This window comes from Scyliorhinus canicula, chromosome 10 (genome assembly GCF_902713615.1).
Source record: "Scyliorhinus canicula chromosome 10, sScyCan1.1, whole genome shotgun sequence".
Taxonomy (NCBI): domain Eukaryota; kingdom Metazoa; phylum Chordata; class Chondrichthyes; order Carcharhiniformes; family Scyliorhinidae; genus Scyliorhinus; species Scyliorhinus canicula.
This window is the reverse complement of record NC_052155.1, coordinates 159,298,454-159,325,145: the sequence shown is the minus strand read 5'-3', so window position 1 is coordinate 159,325,145 and position 26,692 is coordinate 159,298,454. Positions and strand designations below refer to the sequence as shown.

Sequence of the window (26,692 nt, the reverse complement as noted above, 5' to 3'; positions counted from 1 at the left end):
CTGGGGTATCTAGAACAAGGGGCCGCTGTCTTAGAATAGGGGGGTAGCGCATTTAGTGCTGAGATGAGGAGAAATTTCATCACTCAGAGGGTGGTGAACCTGTGGCATTCTCTCCCACTTAAGGCTGTGGAGGCCGATCACTAAATGTATTTAGGAAGGAAATAGATAGATTTCTAGACTCTAAAGGTGTTAAGGGGTATGGGGGGGGGGGGGGGTGGATTGCAGGAGTAGGGCATTGAGATAGAGGATCAGTCATGATCATATTGAATGTGGAGGAGGCTCAAAGGGCTTCATGGCCTACCCCTGCTCCTATTTTCCATACTTATCGGTTACTTGTGCACATAAGGGCCTCAGTTGGGCCACGGGCAGGTGGCACACCTGCTGCCCCCCTTGCCGCTCCTTAAATTGTGGCAGGGACAGATTGGTAGGTGGCGGTGATGGGCAACCTGCTGATGGCAGGGAGCTCTAATTTACAGGTCCACCCACATGTTCTTCTGCCCACTGATGGCCCTTGAAATTCCATCCACAGTTTTGGACGTTTCTTCTGAAGCTTTCAGTAAGGATGAATTGTCCTACATCAAACGTTATGCCTGGAAAGAAGTATGCTAGTAAGGCCTGATTGGCCACACTGACCAAGATACCATCAGCCATATTGGCATTCAACGTGCCACTTAATGAATGGAGACCCAGAGGTGGAACTGTATCATCTCTTGCTGGGATATCTGCGGCTATCACCCAGCTTAGTACTTACAAACCCAGTGACTTTTATTAGTCGTGCATTCAGGCCAACTTCCATCTCTTCCCTTGAAGTATTAACAGTTGGTGATGATATGTGGCATTGGGGCATCCCCCTGCATAACCACATCAAAGAGCATTATCTGAATTTCAGAAACTACCAAACAGGAAGTTAACTGCTGGGTTGTTCTGTCACCTGCTTCCAAACTCCACTATACACTTTGACTTTCCTTTCCCTCCACTTTTGCCTGCCTGTAATTTCTTCGCCCTCTTCCCCTTCCACCTTGGCAAAGGCTGCAAATAGATTCTAAAGCTGTTTTATCTTTGTAAGGCCTCAATTTTTCCCATTCCATTCTGTCGCTCCCACCCTTTGTAAACATCCCACACAAATGGAAGTTTGCATCTTGAACTGTGGATGATTATAGCTGACCCAGGAAATTCCAGTGATTTAGCATACGGTCCTGACAGAATTTATATCAGTTCTCAACTATTTCTGATAAAATTTGCCTTTGCCATTCATATCAAATGGATTTATAGTAAATCAGTAGTGTATTTTATACTGCCCCGATACACTTTACTGATAATGTTGATCAGCGTTGTGTAAAATAGGCTGTCAATTCACACATACAGCTATCACAGCGCTCAACATAATACAGATCACTCCTTGGTGCCCACCAGGGTTAGAATGTGAGTCTTGAAGCATTTCTATTCGAAGCAGAAAGGCCTTCCCATATCAACGTCAGCCATATTGCCTATCCAGAAAGAACCAACAATTCATCGACTTCATTGGACAGACGCTATCTGGTATTTCATGGTAAAGGCGTTAAGGGGCTGGTTTAGCACACTGGGCTAAATCGCTGGCTTTTAAAGCAGACCATGGCAGGCCAGCAGCACGGTTCAATTCCTGTACCAGCCTTCCCGATCATGCGCCGGAATGTGTCGACTAGGGGATTTTCACAGTAACTTCAATGAAGCCTACTCGTGACAATAAGCGATTTTCATTTTTCATTTTCAAATGAAACTACTTCGAAACACACTCAACATTCGTGAAGCAACAGCAGAAAAATGTTGACTGTTTCAAAGCTAATATGTAATGGAACCTATCATTGAAGTTAGACAATTTGCTCTCGCTAATTTGAAGGGAGATCCGAGCACAAGACTCTGAATGTACCAAGAGCTGGGCGAATAAAAATCCGTGGCCAGAAATTTACATTGCTCGGGCAGGCACGCGCCCAAACCAGGAGCACCTTGAGAAGACATCAGCCGCGTGTCCAGATGTCATCGTGCACTCACACCATATTTCTCTGTTGGTGCACAGGGGTCAGATTCGGCAGTGCGCCCATCAACAATCAAACAGGCAATTTAACCCATTAGGGGGTCAATTAAATGCAATTCTACAGTTGGCGGGTGGGTCAATTAACTTTTACCTTTTAGCTTGATCCAGTTTGGGATGAACTGTCCGTGCTAAAGTAAAATTTAAAAAGGGATCTGGGACTGAAATTTTTGCTAGAATGTGCATAGCTTTGTCCATCGGAATCTATCTTCCACAGGTCTGCAGCTCCCTCAGACAACTCCGTTGCGGTTGTCACCCTGAAGGAGCTGATGAGAAGCCCCAGCCCGCACCCTCTCTTTTCTCAGTGGCTGCCATCTTCCCGCCCTCCCTGGCAACGCTGAGCTTTTCCCGACGCGTGTTTCATGCTGGCTGCCAGTTAATGGCCAGCCAGTATGGAATTGCGTTCCGGGGCCAGGAACACATGTCACACCTGCTTTCAGGCCCGCCAAGTGCACGCGCCTTGATGGGTGGAAAGTTCAGGCTCTACAGACTAGTAGGCACAGTGCCAATGATGACTGGTTGCCAGAATATATTTTTTTATCCTTTCACAGAATGTGGATCTCACTGGCAAGGTCAGCACTAATTGCCCATCACTAGTTGCCCTTGAACTGCATGGCTTGCTAGGCTATTTCAGATGGCATTTCAGAGTCAATTTGTTTCTGTGGGTCTGGAGTCACATGTCGGCCAGACTAGGTAAGGATGGCAGATTCCTTTCCCCAAAGGACATGAGTGAACCAGATGGTGATAGTTTCATAGTCACCATTACTGAGACTGGCTTTATATTCCAGATTTATTTATTGAATTTAAATTCCAACAGCTACCATTTGAACCTGTATTGCGAGGTGATTAGGTTGAGTCTGTGGATTACTGGTTTAGTGATATTACTACGTCAACATCATCTCCCCACAATGCAGATGTCCTTTGGCATAAGTAATATTGGGACATGTATGATAGGATCCAAAAGGCAACCAGCCCATCAGCAAAGAAAACAGTTCCATTGAAAACATCGCCAACTGCAATAAACAATTGGAGAGATGAGCGAAATACTAGCATGAGTTTGTCTCTGGGCCAAATAAAATCCCTTGAGGAAGCCCGAGACATTATAGAGGAGAGCTGGATATTGAACCCACTATGGAGGAGCTTAGCAAAGTGATTGACTCATGTACCATATGTAAAGTTCTAGGTGCTGCGGCTGTACCACCGGAACTCTTCCAGCACGGAAAACCTATGTCTCTGCTGGGAGGAGGCAGCAGTGCCTCTGGATATGCATGATGCAAATATTGTGACCTTATGCAAGAACAAGAGCGACTGCAGCAGCTATAGAATCATAGAATTTACAGTGCAGAAGGAAGCCACCCAGCCCATCGAGTCTGCACCAGCCCCTACAAAGAGCACACCACTGAAGCCCACGTATGTACCCTATCCGCGTAACTCAATAACCCCCACTTAACATTTTTTTGGACAATAAGGGCAATTTAGATGGCCAATCGACCTAACCTGCACATCTTTGGACTGTGGGAGGAAACCGGAGCACCCGAAGGAAACCCACGCAATCACGGGGAGAACGTGCAGACTCTGCACAGACAGTGACCCAGCCGGGAATCGAACCTGGGACCCTGGAGCTGTGAAGCAATTGTGCTAACCACTATGCTACCGTGCTATCGATGCATCGCCCCACTGAGCATTGCGGGAAAAATAGCACTTTGCCCTTGTCAGATTGCAGACCTTGGTTGAATCTATCTATCCTGAATCCCAGTGTGATTTCAAAACTGGACGATCAGCAGAGGGCATTAATTTCAGACTAGCAGCCTCATGAGGAATGCCGTGAGCAAAGGATTCCACCACATATTGCCTTCATCAATCTCACCAAGGCATTCAATCATGTGAGCAGAGCCGGCCTATTTAAGCTGCTGGAGAAAATTGGGTGCCTTCTAAAGCTGCTCAGTGTCCCTTCTCATTGTAACATGATGGGTAAGGCCAGCAGTGACGGAGCTCCAAGAGATCTGAAGTGGGGATCAAACAGAGTTTTCATCAGGCGCCTTTCATGTATCCTTCTCTTTGCTGCTGTCAACCTTCAGATCATCTGCAAAGGGTGTTTGCCGACATAGCTGAACTGATGGAAAGCTGTTCATTCTTGCTCGCTCGTGATTCAGGACAAACATGTACCAAGTTCTCATCAGAGAGTTGCTGTATGCCAACTATGCTTCACTAGCATTCCATCCCGAGGAACACTTTCTGTGGCAAATGGAAAACCCTCCCACAAGTGTACCGAGCATCAGGAAGACAATTGTCATAGTCCAAGATACTGCTACATCATCTACCAGTATTGACAATATGACCTCGGAGGTTGCTGATCACTTCATATATCTATAGGCCGGACAATCACGAGCTAACTGTCACTTGGTACTGAACTCAACACACACTTTGCAAAAGATGTAGCTGTTATGTCCAAGTTCACAAACAGAATGTGGAAAAACTACAACCTGGGATTGAAAATTAAACTGCGATTTTACCAAGTATTACAGTCCGATTAGGGACCAGTGATGTTTTGATTGAAGTTTGAAATCCTAGTTACTCACTAAGAGAATAACTCCACAAGGTTACACAGTTTTAAACAAACAAATAAACTTTACTGTACAAAGTAAAAAAAAAACAATCTGCAGTATCTTTCTTATTCTCTAACATGCAGAATTAAAATGAGGAAAATAAGAATCCACTGCAAACCATGATCAAACACACCACACTGCATATTAAACAGCAGATGTTTCAAGACACGTCCTATGGATTTCTCAACAATCCACCCAGACAACAGTAATCACTGAGTCATTAAATATATATCTCACTAAGATTCTATCTCCCTCAATAGAGATTTCAGCTCTTCACTTTTAAAGATCTAGCCTCTGAATTTGTTGAATTCCCTCAAAAACTACCTTGACTAGGACTACCTCAATAACTGCTCCCCTCCCAATGGTCCAATCTCTCCTCCCTAAAACTGTGTTCCATCGGATTCATAAAGTTGCATCTCCACCTCTAATTACTGGCTCTAATTAACAGACTATCAGCTTCCGTCTGCCGGTGCTGAACCTCAGTTTCTCCAAAATCCATTCTCCTGGGTTTAGTGAGCACAAAATGTACTCCATGACGTCTTCTGAACCCTCACCTTCTTCAGCACAAAACCAGCAACATTTTGGCATCTTCTCGGCTCCCCAGGTCATCCCCTACGCCCAACTGTATTGAACGTCTCCCAGGACCTCTCTGTGAGCTGCAAACCACACAAAGTTCAAACTGCAACTAACTTCCCTCTCCCAGCCAACACACAGATAAATTAAAATCAGAGAACCTTCGTCAGATCCACTCACCTCCATGACGATGTAGCCATTCATGTTCTCTGGAATACTTTTAAACTAATCTAGCTCTAACTCTCAAAAGAAAATATCTCTCTGGACTGCACTTCTTTGCAAACAGTGTAGACATCTCATCTTCAGTTCTCCAGCCAAGAAAGCCCACCTGCTGCTTCATGGCTCCATCTCTTCCATTCAGACTCTATTAAACGACCATAAATAACCTTCTGAACTGTCATTTTCTTTTAGGTGTTCTGCCAATCTCGAAAGCACAGCATTTTAGCTACCTTACCTTCAAAACAACAATCTTCCTGGATTACCTCTAAAATATTAGCATGAAACATGAACTAGATATTTGTCACACAAGCCTGCATCCTGAGTGCATACCTTTATCATAGTGATTGTTACACAATATATGCTAAACAAAAGAAAAGGCTGAACAGTTTCCACCTTTGCTGTCTCAGGTGTATCCTCAGCATCTCCTGACAGAATAAGGTGACCAATTCAGGAACTATGTTGTGTGCTAATTCCATTAGCATATTCTCATTCCTAAACCAATGACGTCTTCACCATCAGATGGATGGTGGTCGCATGTCCAAAGGCTTTTCTGTATGGTGAGCTGAGCACTGGGCCACAACCTGCTGGACATCTAAATCTCCAATGCAAGGCCGTCTCCAAGCAAAATAGAAAGATGACCGGCACTGACACAGGCAACTGGGAGACAGTGTGACATTTGAGTATTGACTTTTTCCGGGAAGGTGGGGGGGGGGGGGGGGGGGGGGGGGGGGGGGGGGCATTGAACAGATGTGCAGAAACAGAAAGCCCAGTAGAAACAGAGGCCTCTGAATCCTTAGCAAATATGGCAGAGATTGATGTGCCAGAGTTGGGCTCCTGAACCACACGAGGTACTGTTTGACACAAAGTCGACTACCAAGGTGCACCCTGCAGTTGAAGGACCTGGGACCTAAAGGGTTAACATAAGGCTGAGTACAGTACCGTCCATGCAAAGGACGTAAGAAGTCAGATGATCTATATCTAGCGATGAGTGGCATTGTGTAAAGACCGAGTATGGAGTTGTCTCCATATTTACTTTGTTTAAAATAAATTTTAGAGTGCCCAATTAATTTTTTCCAATTAAGGGGCAATTTAGCGTCGCCAATCCACCTACCCTGCACAGCTTTGGGCTGTGGGGGCGAAATCCACGCAAACATGGGGAGAATGTGCAAACTCCACACGGACAGAGACCAAGAGCAGGGATCGGATCTGGGACTTTGGCGCCGTGAGGCAGCAGAGCTAACCACTGTGCCACTCCATATTTGGGGCAGCGCGGTAGCATGGTGGTTAGCATAAATGCTTCACAGCTCCAGGGTCCCAGGTTCGATTCCCGGCTGGGTCACTGTCTGTGCGGAGTCTGCACGTCGTCCCCGTATGTGTGTGGGTTTCCTCCGGGTGCTCCGGTTTCCTCCCACAGTCCAAAGATGTGCGGGTTAGGTGGATTGGCCATGCTAAATTGCCCGTAGTGTCCTAAAAGTAAGGTTAAGGGGGGGTTGTTGGGTTACGGGTATAGCGTGGGTTTGAGTAGGGTGATCATGGCTCGGCACAACATCGAGGGCCGAAGGGCCTGTTCTGTGCTGTACTGTTCTATGTTCTATGTTCTATATTTCATTTATATGTGCATGGTTCAGTATAGTTAATAGTTAAGCCTTATTTGGAACTTATACAAGGCTGATTCATGATGCTCAAGCAGTCGTGCTGCAAGTGTAGTGACAACAGAGTATATCATGTTAGCAGCATGAGAATCCATCACAAGCTAACAACTCACGACATGGAAGTCTGCTGAAGCCAAAGTCACCATGCGCCTACTTTGCGCAACTACTGTGGACAATTTTGTCTCTTTTAGATCTGACTTGCACCAGTAAACAAAAATCAGCCTGGGTGTTATTAAGAGACACTCAGCTGTTTAAGTAGTTGGTGATAACTCTATATTCAATAATTATTAATGTACAACTGCTGAAATTGTTTTAGTCTCCTCATTTCTCTTTCATAACTAAAAAAAGCAACGAGCCTCAATTTCACATTATGGGGTGTAGAAGTTATCCAGCATCGTGATTCTCTCATTCACAACAGAAAAAAATTAAGCATTTATTAAATTGACACTAAAAAAATCATTATGACGCATCATGATGGTGACTCTCCTGACGGATGCACATGTAACAGCAGTAAGCAGTTGAGTCATGTGGATCAGAAACATTTCAGGCATGGTCACTGGCCTGTGCTGAATTAACTGAGTGGGGTCTGAGTAGCTGCCAGAGTTCCATCATTAGTTTCAATATTCCCGGGCTAATGAAGGGAAGATTGGCCTGGGTTCTTTCTTGATTGCTATATAGCAGCCTTAAATGCTGGTGGAAACAGGATAATACTTTGTTGGTGTCTTCCCACAGTCAAATAGCTTACCAACATTAATTTGTAAGTTTCTATTATGTGTGGATGTAGCCATGTATAATGTAAAAATGCACTCTTTGATATTTTATGGTATCAAAATTGGTGCTGATTTACATATGTGTACCTTGTTCCAATTATCCTCTACCTCCCTTGCAGATTACATTTGGCACAAGTATTTTCCCTGCGGGATTCAGACCCTGACTAAACAGCGATTGGAAGCCCGCACTCTGGGGAAAAAATCGGCACCTGTGATTTCCCACTAATTGCCCAATGGGTGATCAGAGGCAAGGTTTGCCCTTCAATTAAGGACAATGGATAAATTCTCAATGCAGCAACATGATGCCCTCTTAGATAAGAGAGGGAGTGGAACCGCCCCCACCCCCACCACCCACCTCTCAAGATGGTGCCCCAAGATGGAGGCACCCTCTCTCCAACTTTTTAAAATTTCAAATAATAAAAGCAACCCAACCACCATTGTGGGAGAGAGGGGGAGGGGGGGGGGCTCTACAGGACAACCTGCAACTGAAGCCAAGTAGACAAGAAAATCCTAGTTATCCCGCCAAAATTGACCTTAATAGGCTTTTAATCTGCTACCCGCCTTGTTGTGAATGGGTAGCCCTGCCCACCCCCCACCACACCCTTGCCCACCCTGACTGTCCGTGGGCAGGACGGAGTTGGGAAGCTGACATGGCAGCCAGTGGCGTGAGATTTCATGCCTATCCACCTCGGTGTAACCCCCATCAGGGCGTAAAAATGTATAAGGACTAAGGGAAACTTTGAAATAGAGCATCCACTGAGCTGACCTTTGCATGAAGGGCCATGTTACTACGTGCCTGGCATGAGGCACGTCTTTTGCCATCAGAGACATCAACATCATCAAGAATAAATGAATAAGTATCTTTTTAATATGTGTTTAGAAGTTCTGCTTACAGTCCTAATTTCTGTCCTTTGATTGTTTGCCAGTGACAAAAGCAAACGAAGAACAAAAACAGTGAAGAAAACACTTGAGCCCAAGTGGAACCAGACATTCATTTATTCTCCAGTTCATCGGAGAGAATTTCGAGAACGGATGTTAGAAATCACACTGTGGGACCAAGCACGCGTTCGAGAGGAAGAGAGTGAATTTTTAGGAGAGGTAAAAATATTTAAAAGACAAATTTCTGTTCAAATATAAGCTACATTGGCCCAGAGTTTGGTGTAATAATAATGGCAATGCTATCAGTGTTCACCGTTATTCGGGAGTAAATTAGACAGCAGCTTTTGGAATATGCACGTCCGCAGTTAAATGCGGGAATTCGGGGTTGGCTGTCCGATATGCCCTGTTCTTCCAAAGAGTGTGGTGTTGAAGTCCTCACCAATAGACTTGGCATTCAAATGAATGTAACAACATGGAGCTTTTGTACTTTTCCACTGGTTAAATTCTAAAATGGTGAGAAAGTTTAGAGCTGGTGTATTCAGGAGTAAGTGGCCTTTTAATTGTGTGACAATTTTCTGAACAAGCTCTCTGACTCTGAAAAGTTATTTTTTCAAATGTATAAGCTCATTCCCTCCAAAGAAAACCAGTGTTGAAAATAGGAACATAGAAACAGGAGTAAGCCATTCAGCCCATCGAGCCTGCTCCACTATTTGATATGATAATAGCTGATTGGACACTTCAGTGCCTTTTGCTCCCACTATCCCCATAACCTTTCATTATTTATCGGAGACCCCTCAATCTCAACCATAAACGTACATAACGTCTGAGTTTCCACCGCCCTCTGAGGTAGACAATTCCGAAGATTCACAACCCTCGGTATAAATAAATTTCTCCTCATCGTGGGGGTTTCCTCCTTAATTTGAAATTGTGCCCCCTAAGTTCTAAACCCCCTATTCAAGGGAAACAGTTTACCTGCATCGTCCCTGTCTATTCCTTTAAGTATTCTGTAGATTTGAATGAGATTACCTCTCATTCTTCGAAGCTCTGGAGAATACATGCTCAGTTTGCCCAATCTCTCTTCATGAAACAGTCCTGCCATTCCTAGAACATGTCTGGTGAACCTTGATTGCACTTGCTCTGTGACAATAATATTCCTGCTGAGGTGTGGGGACCAAAACTTCACACGGTGCTCCTGGTTCGGTCTAACCAAGTTCCTCTATAATTGAACCAAAAGTTCACTCCTCCAGTACTCAGGGTTATCATTCCATTAGCCTTCATAACAGCTTGCTGTATCTGCTTGTTACCCTTCAGTGACTTATGGACAGGAACATCTACACTTTCTAATTTCTTACCACTTAGGAAATACTCTGTACATCTGTTCCTTCTACCAAATGGATTATTTCACATTTTTCCACATAATATTCCATCTATCAAATTCTCCCGTGTCCCTTTTCCATCTTCCTCACAACACACATTCCCGCCTAGATTTGTATCATCCGTGAACTTGGAAATATTACATTTGGTTTCCGCATCCAAATTATTGGTATATAGTGTGAACAGCTGGGGCCCAAGTACTGATCGTTGCAGCACCCTACTAGTCACAGCCTAGCAATGTGAGCATGTTCCGTTTATTCCTCTTCTCTGTTTCCTGCCTGTGACCAACCCTGAATCCATTCCCACATATTGCCCCTTCTGTCACATGTGCTTATATTTTGCTCATTAACTTCTTGTGGAGGACTTTATTAAAAGCCTTCTGAAAATCCAAATATACTACATGGGTCAATTCTCCATTATTAATTTTGTTAGAAACATCCCCAAAAAATTCCAACAAGTTCGTCAAATGTGATTTTCCATTCGTAAATCCATGCTGACTCTGCCCAATCAAATCATGATTATCCAAGTGTCCATTTATCACATCCTTTACAGTAGATTCTAGCATTCTCTCCATGACTGAAATAAGGTTAACAGATATGTAGATCCCTGTTTTCTCTCTCTCTCCTTTCTTAAATAGCGAGATGGCATTTGCTCCCTTCCAAATAATATATACATTTTTGCACTTTGTTTTGTTTGTGTTTTTTATCTCCCTCTTAATCCCATCTGTGCATCTCAGTCTTTGGGCGGGATCTTCCCAAAAGGGAATAAAGTCCCCGAGCGAGCACGTTTAACATGTGTTTCCTGGCGCTCGCAGTACCGAGAAACACATGGCTATTCAACGCGAATCGCTTTGAATAAGGGACCTAAATGGGGAATGTGCGGCCAAGGCCACATACAGCCCTGTTTTTTTACAATGGGGAGCTCCGCTCACCATTTTTAAATGGCGTCCCCAATCTCCGAGGCCCCCAAAAATTTCCCCGTCCTCCCCATTTGCCTAACTCGAACACAACATGGGAGGGTACCCCGGCCCAATCACGCGGGCGCAAAAAATGCCAGCTTGGCAGTGCCAACCTAGCACCCTAGTGCCAGACTGGTACCGAGGTGAACTGCCAGGGTGCCAGAGTAACACTGTCAGGATACCCAGGTGGCACCAGCAGTGCCAGGGCACTACCCTGACCAAAGGCAATGTAGCTGGTCACATCCAATCCCCTTGGAAACCTCCACGAGTGGCATTCCGTCTGGTCCCCGTTAGTGGGGACCAGTACCAAACGGCACTTGCCCAAGGCCCCCGAGGTGAAGGGATTGAATCCCAAAGCCTCAGGTAGCTTGGGATTCTGCACATTAGAGGAGGCTAACTGCCTCGTTCTAAAATGCAGATTTGACAAAAAGTGATCCTGCCCATTGCGGGCGGGCTCCCCTGTGCAACGACTCGCAAGATTGCGTTGAATCTCGCTAGGTGCTGCGAGCTGGTTAGATCCTGGGAACGGGGTCTCCCGGCTTTCACTGGACACGCTGCGCCACGGCGAGCTGCTTTTCTGGCGCAGTGTGGCCGGAAGGTCGCGCCCCTTATTTCACTTGTTCTGTATTATTTAAATTTAGTTCGGTTTTCTAGCTTTATTCTTCCTAATTTAGACTCTATATGGCTTGTGAGGATTCTTCAATCTTATTGATTGAAGAGCCATTTTGGTGCTTGCTTTCTCTGCTCACAAACATCACAGATGCCCTATAGAAGGCGATGTGTTGGAACTGATCCTACATTGGAGCAAGTCCCTACTCTAATGTTCGTTAACACTTAGTAGGCAGCTGTCAGTGGTTAGACGTTCTGGTGGATCTTTTTTTGTCAGATTTTTGTTCATTTCTTGTCATGATAGGCGGTTCAGCCGACAGTGTAGAGTTTCCTGTTGGCTTGTTTGGTAAGGACTGCCTCTGGTGTTTTTGTGAAATGACATAGATAGGAAATGGTGACCATATAGACTGGAAAGATTTTGTTTCATGTCTTCAAGTTGCTGCAGGTTATAGAGGACAAGCACAAAGTGTTAAGGACAGCACTGGATCGCTATTTAGAAAACTAATAAAGAAAGCATTGCATTTATATTATGTCTTTCATGTCTTAAGACACCTCAAAGATAACTACTGTTGAAAGATGGCACAGGATCTTTCAGATGGCAGGGTTCCCCACTCTACCACCCAAAGGACCGACAGAGATCACATCCCTGTTGATCACAGCAGCCTCACAGCCATTTATCACTCCCTCTGGCAGAGGTGCTTCCTCAGAGAATGCCAGCCAAACTGATTAGCTGACAGCTCTGTATTCCTAACAATGCAGTGGCCGGGACTGGGAGTACAAGTGGTGCCTTGATTCTCGTTATTGGAGTTCATGACAGCTAGTCTCAACAAGAAGGGAAAATGAGACCCTGGATTGATGGGAGGGGTTGGGCTGGTTGGGTTGGGTTGAAGATGTCTTGATGGAGAGACTGCTGGCAGGGCGCAGGGAGGAGACAGCACATTTGGGGAGGGGTGTGTGGGGGCAGATATTAGGGTGGGCATCCAATGTGGAAGGGGGCAGTTGGAAGGCCATCAGGGGAATTTTATTTCCCAACAACACTCCTGGTGGGACACCCATACATTTCTGTCATTAGTAGAAATGCTCGTTTTTTAGTGATATTGGTTGTGGGCTAAATATTGGGATGAACCTGTCTGCTCTTCTTCATGTAGTGCAATGGAATCTTTTCTATCTACTAGAAAAGACCATTTGGCAGGTTCTTTGTTTTAAATCTCCTCTAAAGGATTGGGCGGGCTTGTTTGCTGGAAGAAGATCAGGGGAGGGAAAGCCAAATTTAACAAACGTCTCTTTCCCAGTGAGAACATCACCTTTTCAGCTAGGGATGGTGACGGCTCATGGGGGTCAGCCGACAGCACAGAAGATTTTTTGAGGACTGGGGGGGACTTACATAAGCACTCATCATCATCTAATTTCTATATTTCCTCAACCAGCTCCTTCTGGCCCATAAGCTGTGCTATAAAAAAAACACTTAGCCTGCTCATCTGGCTGCTTCTGTATCCCTTTAACTCTCACATTCCCCAAACTGTGGAAAACATGACTGGCCAGTGTTAAATTTGAATAGCTGCCAAAATCACAAGAAAGGAACCTCAATAACATCTTATAATGACAAACCCAGAATGGGTTACTCGAATGCTTTCAAACTGCCATGGGTAAAATGGAAGTTCTCCATGGTTTGCGGCTGAATTACATGCAGCTGCCAATTTAACACCCTGCCCCAAGTCCACCCCACCCATTTGGGGGTAGATTAAACGCCCACCCTCACAATGTTGCGACAGATTACATTACATTTTTTTTCTCCTTTCAAGCATCGGCTGTTACTCCGGTTCTGACGATTAGGACGGGACGAAACAGCTCGTCATGGTTTATATTCCCTAGTCCCTTTAAAATCCTAAAGACAGCAATCATTATTATCTCCCAAAATTCTCTTTCCAAGTGAGAGCGTGCTCAATTTACAGAAGCACTTATCATCAGCTGATCTCTGCATTTCCTCAATCATTCTTCTTGTTCTCATCAATCGTTACAATATTATTTTTGTGCTGTGGTCACCAGAACTATACAAATATTCTAAAAGCGTGGTTGCACCAACTCAGCAATTCTTCAGTATTTTGGTTCATTGCTAACCTATTGATTCATCTTCACATCTGATTTGCTTTACTCGTTATGACCAAGCATTATTTCCAGTTTTAATTTATTGTCAACCAGGACTCCCAGGCCTCTCTAGCTTTCTATGCGAAATATTTACTTTCCATTTTTCTTTTTTTTTAATAAATGTTTTTATTGGGTTTTTGAACAAGGTATAATTACCGTTATGTACACAGAATAAGAAACATATATCTATTTTGTGGTGAATGTGATTCACACTATATATAGTTGCCAATATCCCTCCATGTATATATGTTCGTTATCTACCCGTTGTAAGATCAATGCTGTATATAGTTGCCAATATAACTCCGTGTATATATGTTCACTATCCACCATTGTAAGTGCAGTTGAACTATCCGACCACCAGGGGGAGTCGCTCTGGGAGTACGCGAGAGTTTGTACTGGGCTCCTCCCTTGGTTCTGCCCAGGACTCCTCCCCCTGGGACCGATGTATAAAGATCAGTGCCTTAGAGCCAGCCTGCCAGTCCATCTGAAGTTCAACGACTAATAGGCTGGCTCTGTTGTAAGTGTATTAAAGCCTCTGTTCAGATCCAACCACACTTGTTCGCTGAATTGATGGTTCCATCATATATATATATACACATATTTAGAAGAGAAGGGCACACCCCAACATAGAATACAATAAAATATGAAATAGACTAACTGGTGGGGTACTGTGCACCAGCTCGACAGCGGCAGCTCTGTGCATCTGGCCGAATTATTTACACCACGTATGTACGCGACTGTTTGCGGGGGGTGGAGTGGGGTGGGCAGGTGTGGCGGGGACTGGGGGGGGGGTCAAATATACGTTTGGGTGCCGGGGAGATAACCACAGTGTGCGACACCTGGCCGGGTCGCATGCCGCTGTCGCCCGCCTCTCCCGGACGGTTCTCGTCGCCGTCCCACGCTCGCCTCCGCTGCTCCTCCTGTCCTCCATCCCCAACCTCCTCGTTCCCCGCTCCTGGAGATGTCATGCACGTTTTGGCACCCCGTGCCTTCCTTCCGGCTCCCATTTCCCTGCCCCCCGCCCCATCCCGCTGGTTCTCCTCTCCTGTCCCCCCTCCCTCCACGGTTCGCCCCTCCCTCCTCAAGTTCAGCTGTCCCCCCCCCCCCCCCCCCCCCCCCCCCCCCCCCCCGTGGTTCGCCTTTCTTTCTTCAGGTTTAGCCCCTCCCTCCCTCCCTGTCCCTCTCTCTCTTTCATGCCTTGGCTACCCTCCCCTGATTCTTGACTAAGTTCCCCTGATTCTTGGCTACCTGGTTATTCTTCCTCTTGTTCGTTGGTCACAAACAGGCCCCGGAACAGTCGCGTGAATGGCTCCCACGTTCTGTGGAAGCCGTCGTCCGACCCCCGGATGGAGAATTTGATTTTCTCCATTTGGAAAGATTCCTAGAGGTCGGACAGCCAGTCTGCAGCTCTGGGTGGTGCTGCTGACCGCCAGTCAAACAAGATTCTACGGTGGGCGATCAGGGAGGCAAAGGCAAGGGCGTCCGCCCTCCTCCCAAGGAATAGATCTGACTGGTCCGAGACCCCAAAGACTGCCACTTTCGGGCATGGCTCCACCCTCACTCCCACCACTTTGGACATTGCCTCGAAGAAGGCTGTCCAGTACTCCACCAGTCTGGGGCAAGACCAGAACATGTGGGCGTGGTTGTCTTTCCATTTTTCTAATAGTACTTTTCTCGATTTATCTTTTTGACCCCCAGGTGAAGCACTCCTGTAAACATAGAAACATAGGGCAGGACATTCCCAAAATTTGACTTGAATGTCAGGTTCAGACTGAAAACCAGCGAAAAGCTTTAACTCTCCAGATGTAGGCCCAAATTTTCACTCCAGATTTTGTGGCAAGGCTGGCTCCACAGAGATCTGTGCGCCATAGAAACATAGAAAATAAGAGCAGGTAGATCATTCAAGCCTGCTGCGCCATTTCATAGATTTTACAGTGCAGAAGGAGGCCATTCGGCCCATCGAGTCTGCATCGGCTCCTGGAAAGAGCACCCTACCCAAGCCCACACCTCCACCCTGTCCCCATAACCCAGGAACCCCACTCAACACAAAGGGCAATTTTGGACACTATGGGCCATTTATCATGGCCAATCCACCTAACCTGCACATCTTTGGTCTGTGGGAGGAAACCGGAGCACCCGGAGGAAACCCACGCACACACGGGGAGGACGTGCAGACTCCGCACAGACAGTGACCCAAGCCGGGAATCGAACCTGGGACCCTGGAGCTGTGAAGCAATTTTGCTAACCGCTATGCTACCGCGCTGCCCAGATTCACTATGATCATAGCTGAACATCCAACTCAATACCCTAATCCCGCTTTCTCCCATATCCTATGATCCCCTTCGCCCTAGGTGCTTCTTGCTTCTTGATTTAAAGGGTGCCCTGATCCACATAAACTAAACTCTTCACCTGCCACCAGAGATACAGAGGACTCCTGCATTGGGGCACTCCGCCGCCCCTCGCCACCATCCCCCACAAACATCCACCCCCCCACCACCCCCCGACCTCCCTCTTCACAGGTATCTCTTTCTTGAATATATTTGGTGACTGGCCTACACAGCCTTTTGTGGTAGAGAATTCCATCGGTTCACTACCCTTTGAGTGCAGAAATCTTTCTTCATCTTAGTCCTAAAATGTCCACTCCTTATCCTGGGACTGTGTCCCCTGGTTCTAGATTCCACCACCCAGGGAAAACATCCTCTCTGCATCTAGTCTGTCCAGCCCTGTTAGAGTTTTATATGTTTCAATGTTGTTCTCTATGTTTGAATTTCCTCTGCCGTATGGCTGTTGAATTCTCATGTTTATACACATCCTCCTGTATCTTACCCTGTTCAGTTTTGGAGGCTATCTCCTTCGTTAGCTTTGTATCATAGTATCACAGAAACCTACTCCACTGTTCATCACGTCTGCACCAGGAATCTGAAGGAGCCTGAATTCTAACAGCATTGAGATTTTATTTGCAGTACCAGCCATTCTAGATGAACTGAATGAAAGGTTTTACTGAGATCCAAATAAAATCCATCCACTATCTTGCCCCTAACACGGTCCTTTTTCACCCCCACAGCAAACCAGCACATTAGAGCAGGAAGACCTCCCTTAGATCAGTTCATTTTGGCTACCATTAATGATTTAATTTTGATCCAAATGCTTCGTAATCTTTAATAAAGATTTTCATTCTTCAACCACATTTGACAAAGACTTACGACTCTGCAGTTTAAAAACATTTTTTTTTTGCGACCAATTTCAAAAGTAAGTTTAACACCTACTTTCCTTCATTGCCCAGGCACCTAAACAATATTAATACATTTTCATGGAGTTCCTGTGGGCCTCTCCTTTAGTTCCTTAAAGGTCCTCAATGCATTGTACCTGAAATTAATTGCATCTTATCTGGTCTCCCAAATGTAATCATGCCTGGCCCCTGATGTGTAAATTACAGTCTGCAAATGCTACCACTCGTGCAGACTAAGGATGTTTCATCTGGCTGGGGGTTCTACTACCAGGGAACACAGCCTCAAAATGAAGAGCAAGCTATTTAAGACAAATGAGGAGGATTTTATTTGCTCAGTGGGTGGTGAGAAACCTCCTTGAAGAATATTGCAATTAGGACTCGAAAAGCTTGTACATGTGATTGGAACTCTGTCATGAACTAGCGGATACCAATTTCAAGAATAATTGCTGACTTAACTTTAATAAATTATAAACTTCTTCTACCTCTCCTAATGATTATGGTTTTTATAAGCTTTTAATCTTTTTTTTTATAAATCGTTGAGTCACTGTCCAATTAGGAGCACGCTTGCTAGTCTTAAAGAGCAAAATTAACCAATGCATTTGTGGTTTTCTATTTTTTTACAATAATGGGTGGATGCACGCACTGTGACCTTGATATTACTTTGGAGTTTACTTTGAATCCAATAATTCAATTATCGGTGGTTTATATGGATATAAGTATGTGGATTTATGGAATGAAACTCATCATGCTCTGCTGGATCTAAAGCTGGTGTAAAATGAGTGTGAGTGGTGCAATTCGTGTTCCGAGGAGGCTCAGACTACAGCAAACGATTGGTAGAGTCATGTGTGCTGTTTGATGTGTTGGCTTGTGTAGGCTTGAGAGATGAACAGACACTTCCAACACAGATGAAGGTTCAACTCAATTTTATTAACTACTTCTAACTAACTAACACACGATGACTGTGGGTCTAAGTGATACTAACTTGAACTAGAGACCTAAGCCTTGTCCGAACCAGTTGATTCTCTCAGCACGTGTTGTAAGTCTCTGCTGAGCTGATAAGTTCCTGTTACACTCAGAGGCAGCACCCAGAATGAGCGGGAACCGTGGTGCCCTCTGCCTTTATAGTGTGTGTGTTCTAACTGGTGATTGGCTGCGGTGTTTGTACATGTTGATTGGTCCCTGTGTGTGTCCATCAGTGTGTGTCTGCACCATGATATACTGGTGTATATTATGACACTGTTATCGGGGCGGTTTGAAGTATCTTGATGGGACAGCCTAAGGAGCTATTTACTGAATACCTGCCACTGTTTGATGCTAATACTGCCCACCAGTAAATAGAAATTGTTATGTTCCCACTTGGTGACGTTGCTTGTCATGATTAATAACATGTTCCCCACTTTGAAAATGCAGTAAATAATATTTATATTTATGGAATCATTTATGAAGGGAACAAAGAAACATCCTGAACTTGGTGTCTTCAAGTTGAGAATGCATTGAGAAGAACTTCTCACCAGTACAGAATGAAGTGGGACCAAAAGAGAAAATGCTGGAAAATCTCAGCAGGTCTGGCAGCACGGTAGTACAAGTGGATAGCTCTGTGGCTTCACAGCACCAGGGTCCAAGGTTCGATTCCCCGCTGGGTCACTGTCTGTGCGGAGTCTGCACGTTCTCCCCGTGTCTGCGTGGGTTTCCTCCGGGTGCTCCGGATTCCTCCCACAGTCCAAAGACGTGTAGGTTAGGTGGATTGGCCATGCTGAATTGCCCTTCGTGTCCAAAAAGGAAAGGAGAGCATATTGGGTGGAAGTGAGGGCTTACGTGGGTCGGTGCAGACTCGATGGGTCAAATGGCCTCCTGCTGCACTGTATGTTCTCTGTTCTATGATCTGTAAGGAGAGAAAAGAGCTAACATTTCGAGTCCAGGTGACAGAATGAAGTGGGTTTCAGCGCCATTGCTGGATTTCCTCAGATGCAAAGCATCCAGCAGAGGCGGCAGAAGAGAATTCTGGGAGAAGTCCACTCAGTCACCTCGATTGTACTGTGTGTAGCCAAAGAACTGATGTCAAGGAGTGGTTAAGCATGAAACACCACATTAGTGTTTCCCTCGTCCTCTAACCAAAATATAAGGCACCGTGAGGAGTGTGGTAAACCACTGTTGCACCTATATTAGGTGATGTATGGTAGGACCTGTACTACAGGTACATCGGTAGTCCCTGCCTGCTGGCTCGGGAGTATAAATGTGTGTGTCCTCCATGCTGCAGCCAATTCGCCAGCTGCTGTGGGAGGCCACGCATCTTAGAGCAATAAAGCCTCAGTTGTATCCAACTCAAGTCTTTGTGCAATTGATCGTGCATCAATTTATTGCTCTAAGATTTTCAAAAGATTGACCTCCGGATCGCCTGCAGCTGGATCCGCATTCAAGCGACGCAAAAAAGGACTTTCAACACTGGCTAGCTTGTTTCGAGGCATACATCAATTCGGCACCCAGCCCTGTCTCAGAGGCTCAGAAGATACAGATCCTGTACTCAAGGTTGAGCTCCAGCATCTTTCCGCTAATCCAGGACGCGCCGAACTACGCCGAAGCCATGACGCTTCTCAAAGAGAATTACACTCAGAAGAAGAACACGCTCTTCGCCAGGCACGTACTCACCACTCGCTCTCAACTTCTGGCGGGCCCTAATCCCACTAGTCCGGGACTGTGACTGTCAGGCCGTTACGGCCACTGAACATTCAAACCTCCTCATGCGTGAGGTGTTTGTTACGGGGATTGGATCGGAACTCATACGCCAGCGACTGTTAGAAGGGGCCACGCTCGACCTAGCAGAGACAAAGAAACAAGCGCTCTCTATGATGGTCGCCTCGTGCAACTTTCAGGCCTACACTCCCAGTCGCGCAGCCCACCACTCCTACGCATCGTGGACCCCACAGACGGCCGCCCCAGCGGGGGCCTTATCCAGCCAATACGCCTGCGCCACGCACCAGCCAGCGAACCCCGGGGGTCCCAGATGTTACTTTTGCGGCCAGCAGAAACACCCCCGCCAACGCTGCCCGGCCCGCGCTGCCCTTTGTAAGGCTTGCGGCAAGAAGGGGCAGTTCGCCACGGTGTGCCAGTCCCGCGCAATCGCCGCTATCGTCCCTAGCCCCCTCGTTTATGGACAGTGGTGCCGCCATCTTCTCCCCCTCAGACCACGCGCGGCCAGCTTCTCCCCCTCCAAGCAACACGTGTGGCCCATGGGTGCCGCCATCTTGTTCAACCCCCGCCACGTGCGGCCCATGGGCGCCGCCATTTTATCCTCCTCAAGATCCTCAGGCGCCGCCATCTTGTCTCCCCCATGGCACATGGGCACCGCCAGCGTTCCAGGACTTGTGCCCCCCCCAGGCTCTCCACCATCCGACACCAGCGATGACCGACCACGACTCGCCTCAGTGACCATCGACCAGTTTCGTCTGCACAACCTGGCCACCGCATCAACCAGCGTTAAAATCAACAGACACGTGACCTCTTGCCTGCTGGACTCCGGGAGCACCAAAGGCTTCATCCACCCGGATACGGTAAGGTGCTGCTCCCTCGCGGTACACCCCGCCAACCAAAAAATCTCCCTGGCCTCCGGATCCCATTCCGTGGCGGTCCGGGGGTACTGTATGGTCACACTCACGGTCCAGGGTGTAGAATTCAGCGGCTTCCGCCTCTACGTCCTCCCTAACCTCTGCGCTGCTCTACTACTCGGCCTGGACATCCAATGCAACCTCCAGTGTCTAACCCTGAAATTCAGCGGGCCCCTACCGCCCCTCATTGTGTGCGGCCTCGCGACCCTAAAGGTCGATCCGCCTTCCCTCTTCGCAAATCTAACCTCGGTTTGCAAACCCATCGCCACCAGGAGCAGACGGTACAGTGCCCAGGACAGGACATTCATCAGGTCCGAGGTCCAGCGGCTGCTTCGGGAAGGCATCATCGAGGCCAGCAAAAGCCCCTGGAGAGCCCAAGTGGCAGTAGATAAAACTGGGGAGAAAAACAGAATGGTTGTGGACTACAGCCAGACCATCAATCGGTACACACAGCTCGACGCGTACTCCCTCCCACGCATATCTGATATGGTCAATCAGATTGCACAGTACTGGGTCTTCTCAATGGTAGACCTCAAATCTGCCTACCACCAGCTCCCCATTCATAAATAGGACCGTCCATACACTGCCTTTGAGGCAGACGGCCGCCTCTATCACTTCCTCAGGGTTCCCTTCGGCGTCACCAACGGGGTCTCGGTCTTCCAAAGGGAGATGGACCAAATGGTCGACCGGTACGGTTTGCGGGCCACCTTTCCGTAACTAGACAACGTCACCATCTGCGGGCATGATTAGCAGGACCACATCGCCAACCTTGCCAAATTTCTCCACACCACCACTCTCCTCAACCTCACTTACAACAAGGAGAAGTGCGTGTTTGGCACGAACCGATTAGCCATCCTCGGCTATGTGGTCCAGAACGAAGTTCTGGGGCCCGATCCCGACTGTGTGCGCCCCCTCATGGAGCTCCCCCTCCCCCACTGCCCCAAGGCCCTCAAACGCTGCCTGGGGTTCTTTTCGTACTACGCTCATTGGGTCCCAAACTATGTGGACAAGGCCCGCCCACTCTTACAGTCAACCCATTTTCCCCTGACGGTCGAGGCACAACAGGCCTTCGCCCATCTTAGAGCTGATCTCGTCAAGGCTGAGATGCACGCAGTAGACGAGACACTGCCCTTGCAAGTAGAAAGCGACGCATCAGACGTCGCCCTAGCCGCCACCCTCAACCAGGCAGGCAGACCCGTGGCATTCTTTTCCCGCACCCTTCATGCCTCAGAAATTCGGCACTCATTGTCGTAAAAGAGGCCCAAGCTATCGTTGAAGCTGTGCGGCATTGGAGGCATTACCTGGCTGGCAGGAGATTCACTCTCCTCACTGACCAATGGTTGGTTGCCTTCATGTTTAATAACACACAGCGGGGCAAGATCAAGAATGATAAGATCTTGAGGTGGAGGATCGAGCTCTCCACCGACAATTACGAGATTTTGTATTGCCCCGGTAAGCTCAACGAGCCCCCAGACGCCCTATCCCGAGGTACATGTGCCAGGGCACAAGTAGACCGACTCCAGACCCTACACGACAGCCTTTGTCACCCGGGTGTCAGACGGTTGTACCATTTCATAAAGGCCCGCAATCTGCCCTACTCCGTCGAGGACGTACGGAAAATCACCAGGGATTGCCAAGTCTGTGAGGAGTGAAAGCCGCACTTCTATCGGCCGGACCGTGTGCATCTGGTGAAGGCCTCCCGCCCCTTTGAACGCCTCAGCATGGACTTTAAAGGGCCCCTCCCCTCCACCGACCGTAACACGTATTTTCTCGGTGTGGTCGATGAGTACTCCAGATTCCCCTTCGCTATCCCATGCCCCGATAGGACGTCTGCCACCGTCATCAAGGCCCTCAACACGATCTTCGCTCTGTTCGGTTTCCCCGCCTACATCCACAGTGATGGGGGATCATCCTTCATGAGTGATGAGCTGCTCAGCAGGGGTATTGCCTCCAGCAGAATAACAAGCTACAACCCCCGGGGAAACGGACAGGTAGAGAGGGAGAAAGGGACGGTATGGAGGGCCGTCCAACTGGCCCTATGGTCCAGGAACCTCCTGGCCTCCCGCTATCAGGAGGTCCTCCCTGATGCATTACACTCCATCCGGTCACAACTGTGCACCGCCACTAAAAACACACATGAATGTCCTTTTGCCTTGCCCAGGAAGTCCACAGGGTGTCGCTCCCGACTTGGCTCGCAGCTCCAGGACCCGTCCTGCTCCGTATGCACGTCCGACTCCACAAGGCGGACCCGTTGGTGCAAAGTATGCAATTGCTCCATGCAAACCCCCAGTATGCCTACGTGACGTACGCCAACGGCTGCCAGGATACTGTCTCCCTCAGGGACCTGGCACCAGCAGGTTCCACACACACACACCCCCACGGCCCGGCACCACCCTCCCCTCCCCCGGCGCTCCCAACAGCACCCCCCCCCCGGGACCATCCGTCCTCCCCCTGCCCACGCCCGAGGATGAAGAGGATTTCGGCATGCTCCCGGAGGCACCGGACATCAGACCAGCATCGGCATCGCCGCCACCACTACGTCGCTCCCAGCGGCACATCAAGGCCTCAGACTGGTTAAACCTCTAACTGGTGCACTGGACTTACAAAGACATTTTTTTCACCTCCAATATTGTAAATGTATAACTCTTTTGTTGTACATAGTTCTCCACCACCCCCGCCGGACTCAATTTTAACAGGGGATGAATGTGGTAAACCACTGTTGCACCTATATTAGGTGATGTATGTATTAGGTGATATACCTGTACTACAGGTATGTCAGTAGTCCCTGCCTGCTTACTCCGGAGTATAAATGTGTGTGTACTCCATGCTGCAGCCATTTCGCCAGCTGCTGTGGGAGGCCACACATCTTAGAGTAATAAAGCCTCAGTTGTATCTAACTCAAGTCTTTGTGCAGTTGATCGTGCATCAAGGAGGTCAAGCAAGAAGGAAGCAAAGAGATGGCAAAGCATCCAGCAGAGGGCGGCAGAGAGATGACACTGAAATGCATTCTGGGAGCAGTCGGCACAGTCACCACAATTGAACAGCGGATTGCGGAAGAAGTCGGTCAAGGGACGATAAGCCCCAAACATTAAATTACTGTAGTCTTTCCATCTTTCCTCCATTGTAAAGTTAACTTCACAGTTAAGTGATGACAGAAGATCCCAGACCCGTGTCATGTTCCTCCTGTGCGATGTGGGACTTCAGGGACCCTTCTGGTCTCCCTGATTCCTTCACGTGCAGGAAGTGTGTTCATCTGCAGCTCCTGTCAGACTGCTTGATGGCTCTGGAGCGCCACATGGATTTACTTTGGAGAATCCGCGATGCTGAGGAAATCTTGGAAAGCACGTTCAGTAAATTGGTCACATGGCAGATAGAAATTACTGAGGAAGCTAAGGAATGGGTGACCACCAGACAGATAAGAGTAGGAAGGAAGTGCAGGAGTCCTCTGCGGTCATCTACCTCCAAAGCACACATACAGCGGAATTCCCCCCCCCCCCGGGGATTGTCCCTACAACTTACCTGCCAGGTCCCGGCGATACATGAGTTGAGTAATTCACGCCAGCGGGACTGCCCAAAAACGGAGGGCTGCTCGGCCCATTGGGGCCCAGAGAATAGCCGGGGGGCCACTGCCAACGGCCCCAGACCAGCGTGGCGTGAATCCTGCCCCAGCCCGAAAAAGGGCACCGGAGGTTGCGGCAGCCGGCGTTGGGGCGGCACGGTGGGATTCGCGCCGCCCCTCCCCCTGGGGTTTCTCCGACCCGGCGAGTGGTTCAGAGAATCCTGTCCATAATGTTTTAGATAATGTTGGGGGGAGGTGGCTCACCAGGCAAAGGTGGCAGCGGCCATGTTAATAGCACCGGGACTGGCTCTGTTGCACAGGAGGGCAGGAATAAGAGTGGCGGGGGATTCAATTATAAGGGGAATAGATGGGCATTTCTGTAGCCACTAACGAGACTCCAGGATTGTGTGTTGCCTCCCTGGTACAATGGTCAAGGTTGTCTCGGAGCGGGGCAGCACGTTGGGCAGAGGGTTAGCCCTGCTGCCTCATGGCGCTGAGGTCCCAGGCTCGATCCCGGCTCTGGGTCACTGTCCGTGTGGAGTTTGCACATTCTCCCCGTGTTTGCGTGGGTTTCGCCCCCACAATCCAAAGATCTGCAGGTTAGGTGGATTGGCCACACTAAATTGCCCCTTAATTGGAAAAAATGAATTGGGTACTCTAAATTTAAAGAAAAAGGATATCTCGGAGCGGCTGCAGGGCGTTCTGGATGGGGAGGATGAACAGCCAGCTGGTGTGATGCACATCGGCACCAACTATATAGGTAAAAAATGGGATGACGTCCTACAAGTTGAATGTAGGGAGTTAGGAGTTAAACTAAAAAGGAGAACCGCAAAGGTACTAATCTCAGGATTACTACCAGTGCCACGTGCTAGTCAGAGTAGGAATACCAGGATAGCTAAGGTGAATACGTAGCTTGAGGGATGGTGCAAGAGGGAGGGACTCAAATTCCTGGGACATTTGAACCGATTCTGGGGGAGGTGGGACTCGTACAAAACAGACAGTCTGCACCTGGGAAGGACCGGAATGAATGTCCTAGGGAAAGTGTTTGCTGGTACTGTTGGGGAGGCTTTAAACTAATATGGCGAGGGGATGGGAACCGCACGAAGTCGGAGGGAAGTAGGTTGCGGACAGAAACAAATGGCAGTAAAGGGACAAGTGGAAGGCAGAGAAACCAAAGATAAATGTCAAAAAGGGCCACATTACAGCATAATTCTAAATGGGCAATAAATGTCAAAAAAAACAAGCTTAGACATAGACATAGAAATTACAGTGCAGACAGAGGCCATTTGGCCCATCGTGTCCACATCGTAAAGACCAACCCACCTAAGCCCACACCTCCATCCTATCTGCACAAACCAGTAACCCCATCTAACCTTTTTGAACACGATGGGCAATTAATATGGCCAATCCACCTAACCTGCACATCTTTGGATTGTGGGAGGAAACCGGAGCACCTGGAGAAAACCCACGCAGACACGGGGAGAACATGCAGACTCCGCACAGGCAGTGACCCAAGTCGGGGATCGACCCTGGGATCCTGTAGCTGTGAAGCCATAGTGCTAGCCACTGTGGTATCGTGCTGCCCAAGCTTGAAGGCTCTGTGTTTCAATGTGAGGAATATTTGTAATAAGGTTGATGAATTAGCTGCGCTGACAGTCATTAACAGATATGATGTAATTGAGATTACGGAGATCTGGCTCCAGGGTGACCAAGGATGGGAACTCAACACCCATGGATATTCAATATTCAGGAAAGATGGAAGGAAAGGGAGGTAGGGTAGCATTGCTGTTTAAAGAGGAGATTAACACAATGGTATGGAAGGAAATTAGCATGGACTATGTGGAATCGGTATGGGTGGAACTGTGGAACATCAAAGGGTAAAAGAAGTTAGTGGGAATTGTGTACAGACCACCAAACTGTGGTTGTGAGATCAGGGATGGCATCAAACAGGAAATTAGAGATGCATGCAGTGAGGGTGCAGCAGTTATTATGGGTGACTTCAATCTGCATATTGATTGGGCTAATCAAACGGGTAACAATGTGATGGAGGAGGATTTCCTAGAATGTATAAGGGATGATTTTCTCGACCAATATGTCAAAGAACCAACTAGAGAGCAGGCCATCCTAGACTGGGTATTATACAATGAGAGAGGATTAATTAGCAATATTGTGGCGTTACAACCTTTAGGGAAGAGTAACCATAATATGATAGCATTCTTCCTTAAGATTGAGAGTGACACAATTAAGTCTGAGACTAGTGTCCTGAACTTAAAGAAATCTAACTTTGATGGTATGAGATGTACATTGGCTCGGATAAGCTGGCAAAGGATACTTAAGGGATTGACAGGTGATAGGCAATGGCAGACATTTAAAGAACACATGGTTGATCTTCAAAAATTGTACATCCCTGTCTAGCGCAGGAGTAAGACGAGGAGGGCGGCTCAACCAT

The 26,692-nt window shown here is 47.6% G+C and overlaps 1 protein-coding gene across 41 annotated transcripts in view; it reads left to right on the top strand.

Moving 5' to 3' along the window:
- The window catches only part of rims2a (regulating synaptic membrane exocytosis 2a), a 1,202,647-nt gene that overhangs the window by 722,326 nt on the left and 453,629 nt on the right, over window positions 1-26,692 (top strand). For all 41 annotated transcript variants that reach the window (XM_038810037.1, XM_038809989.1, XM_038810036.1 and 38 more), the window contains one exon: window positions 8,815-8,986. In XM_038810037.1, the coding sequence (XP_038665965.1) occupies window positions 8,815-8,986 (172 nt within the window). The remainder of the gene's footprint in view (window positions 1-8,814; window positions 8,987-26,692) is intronic.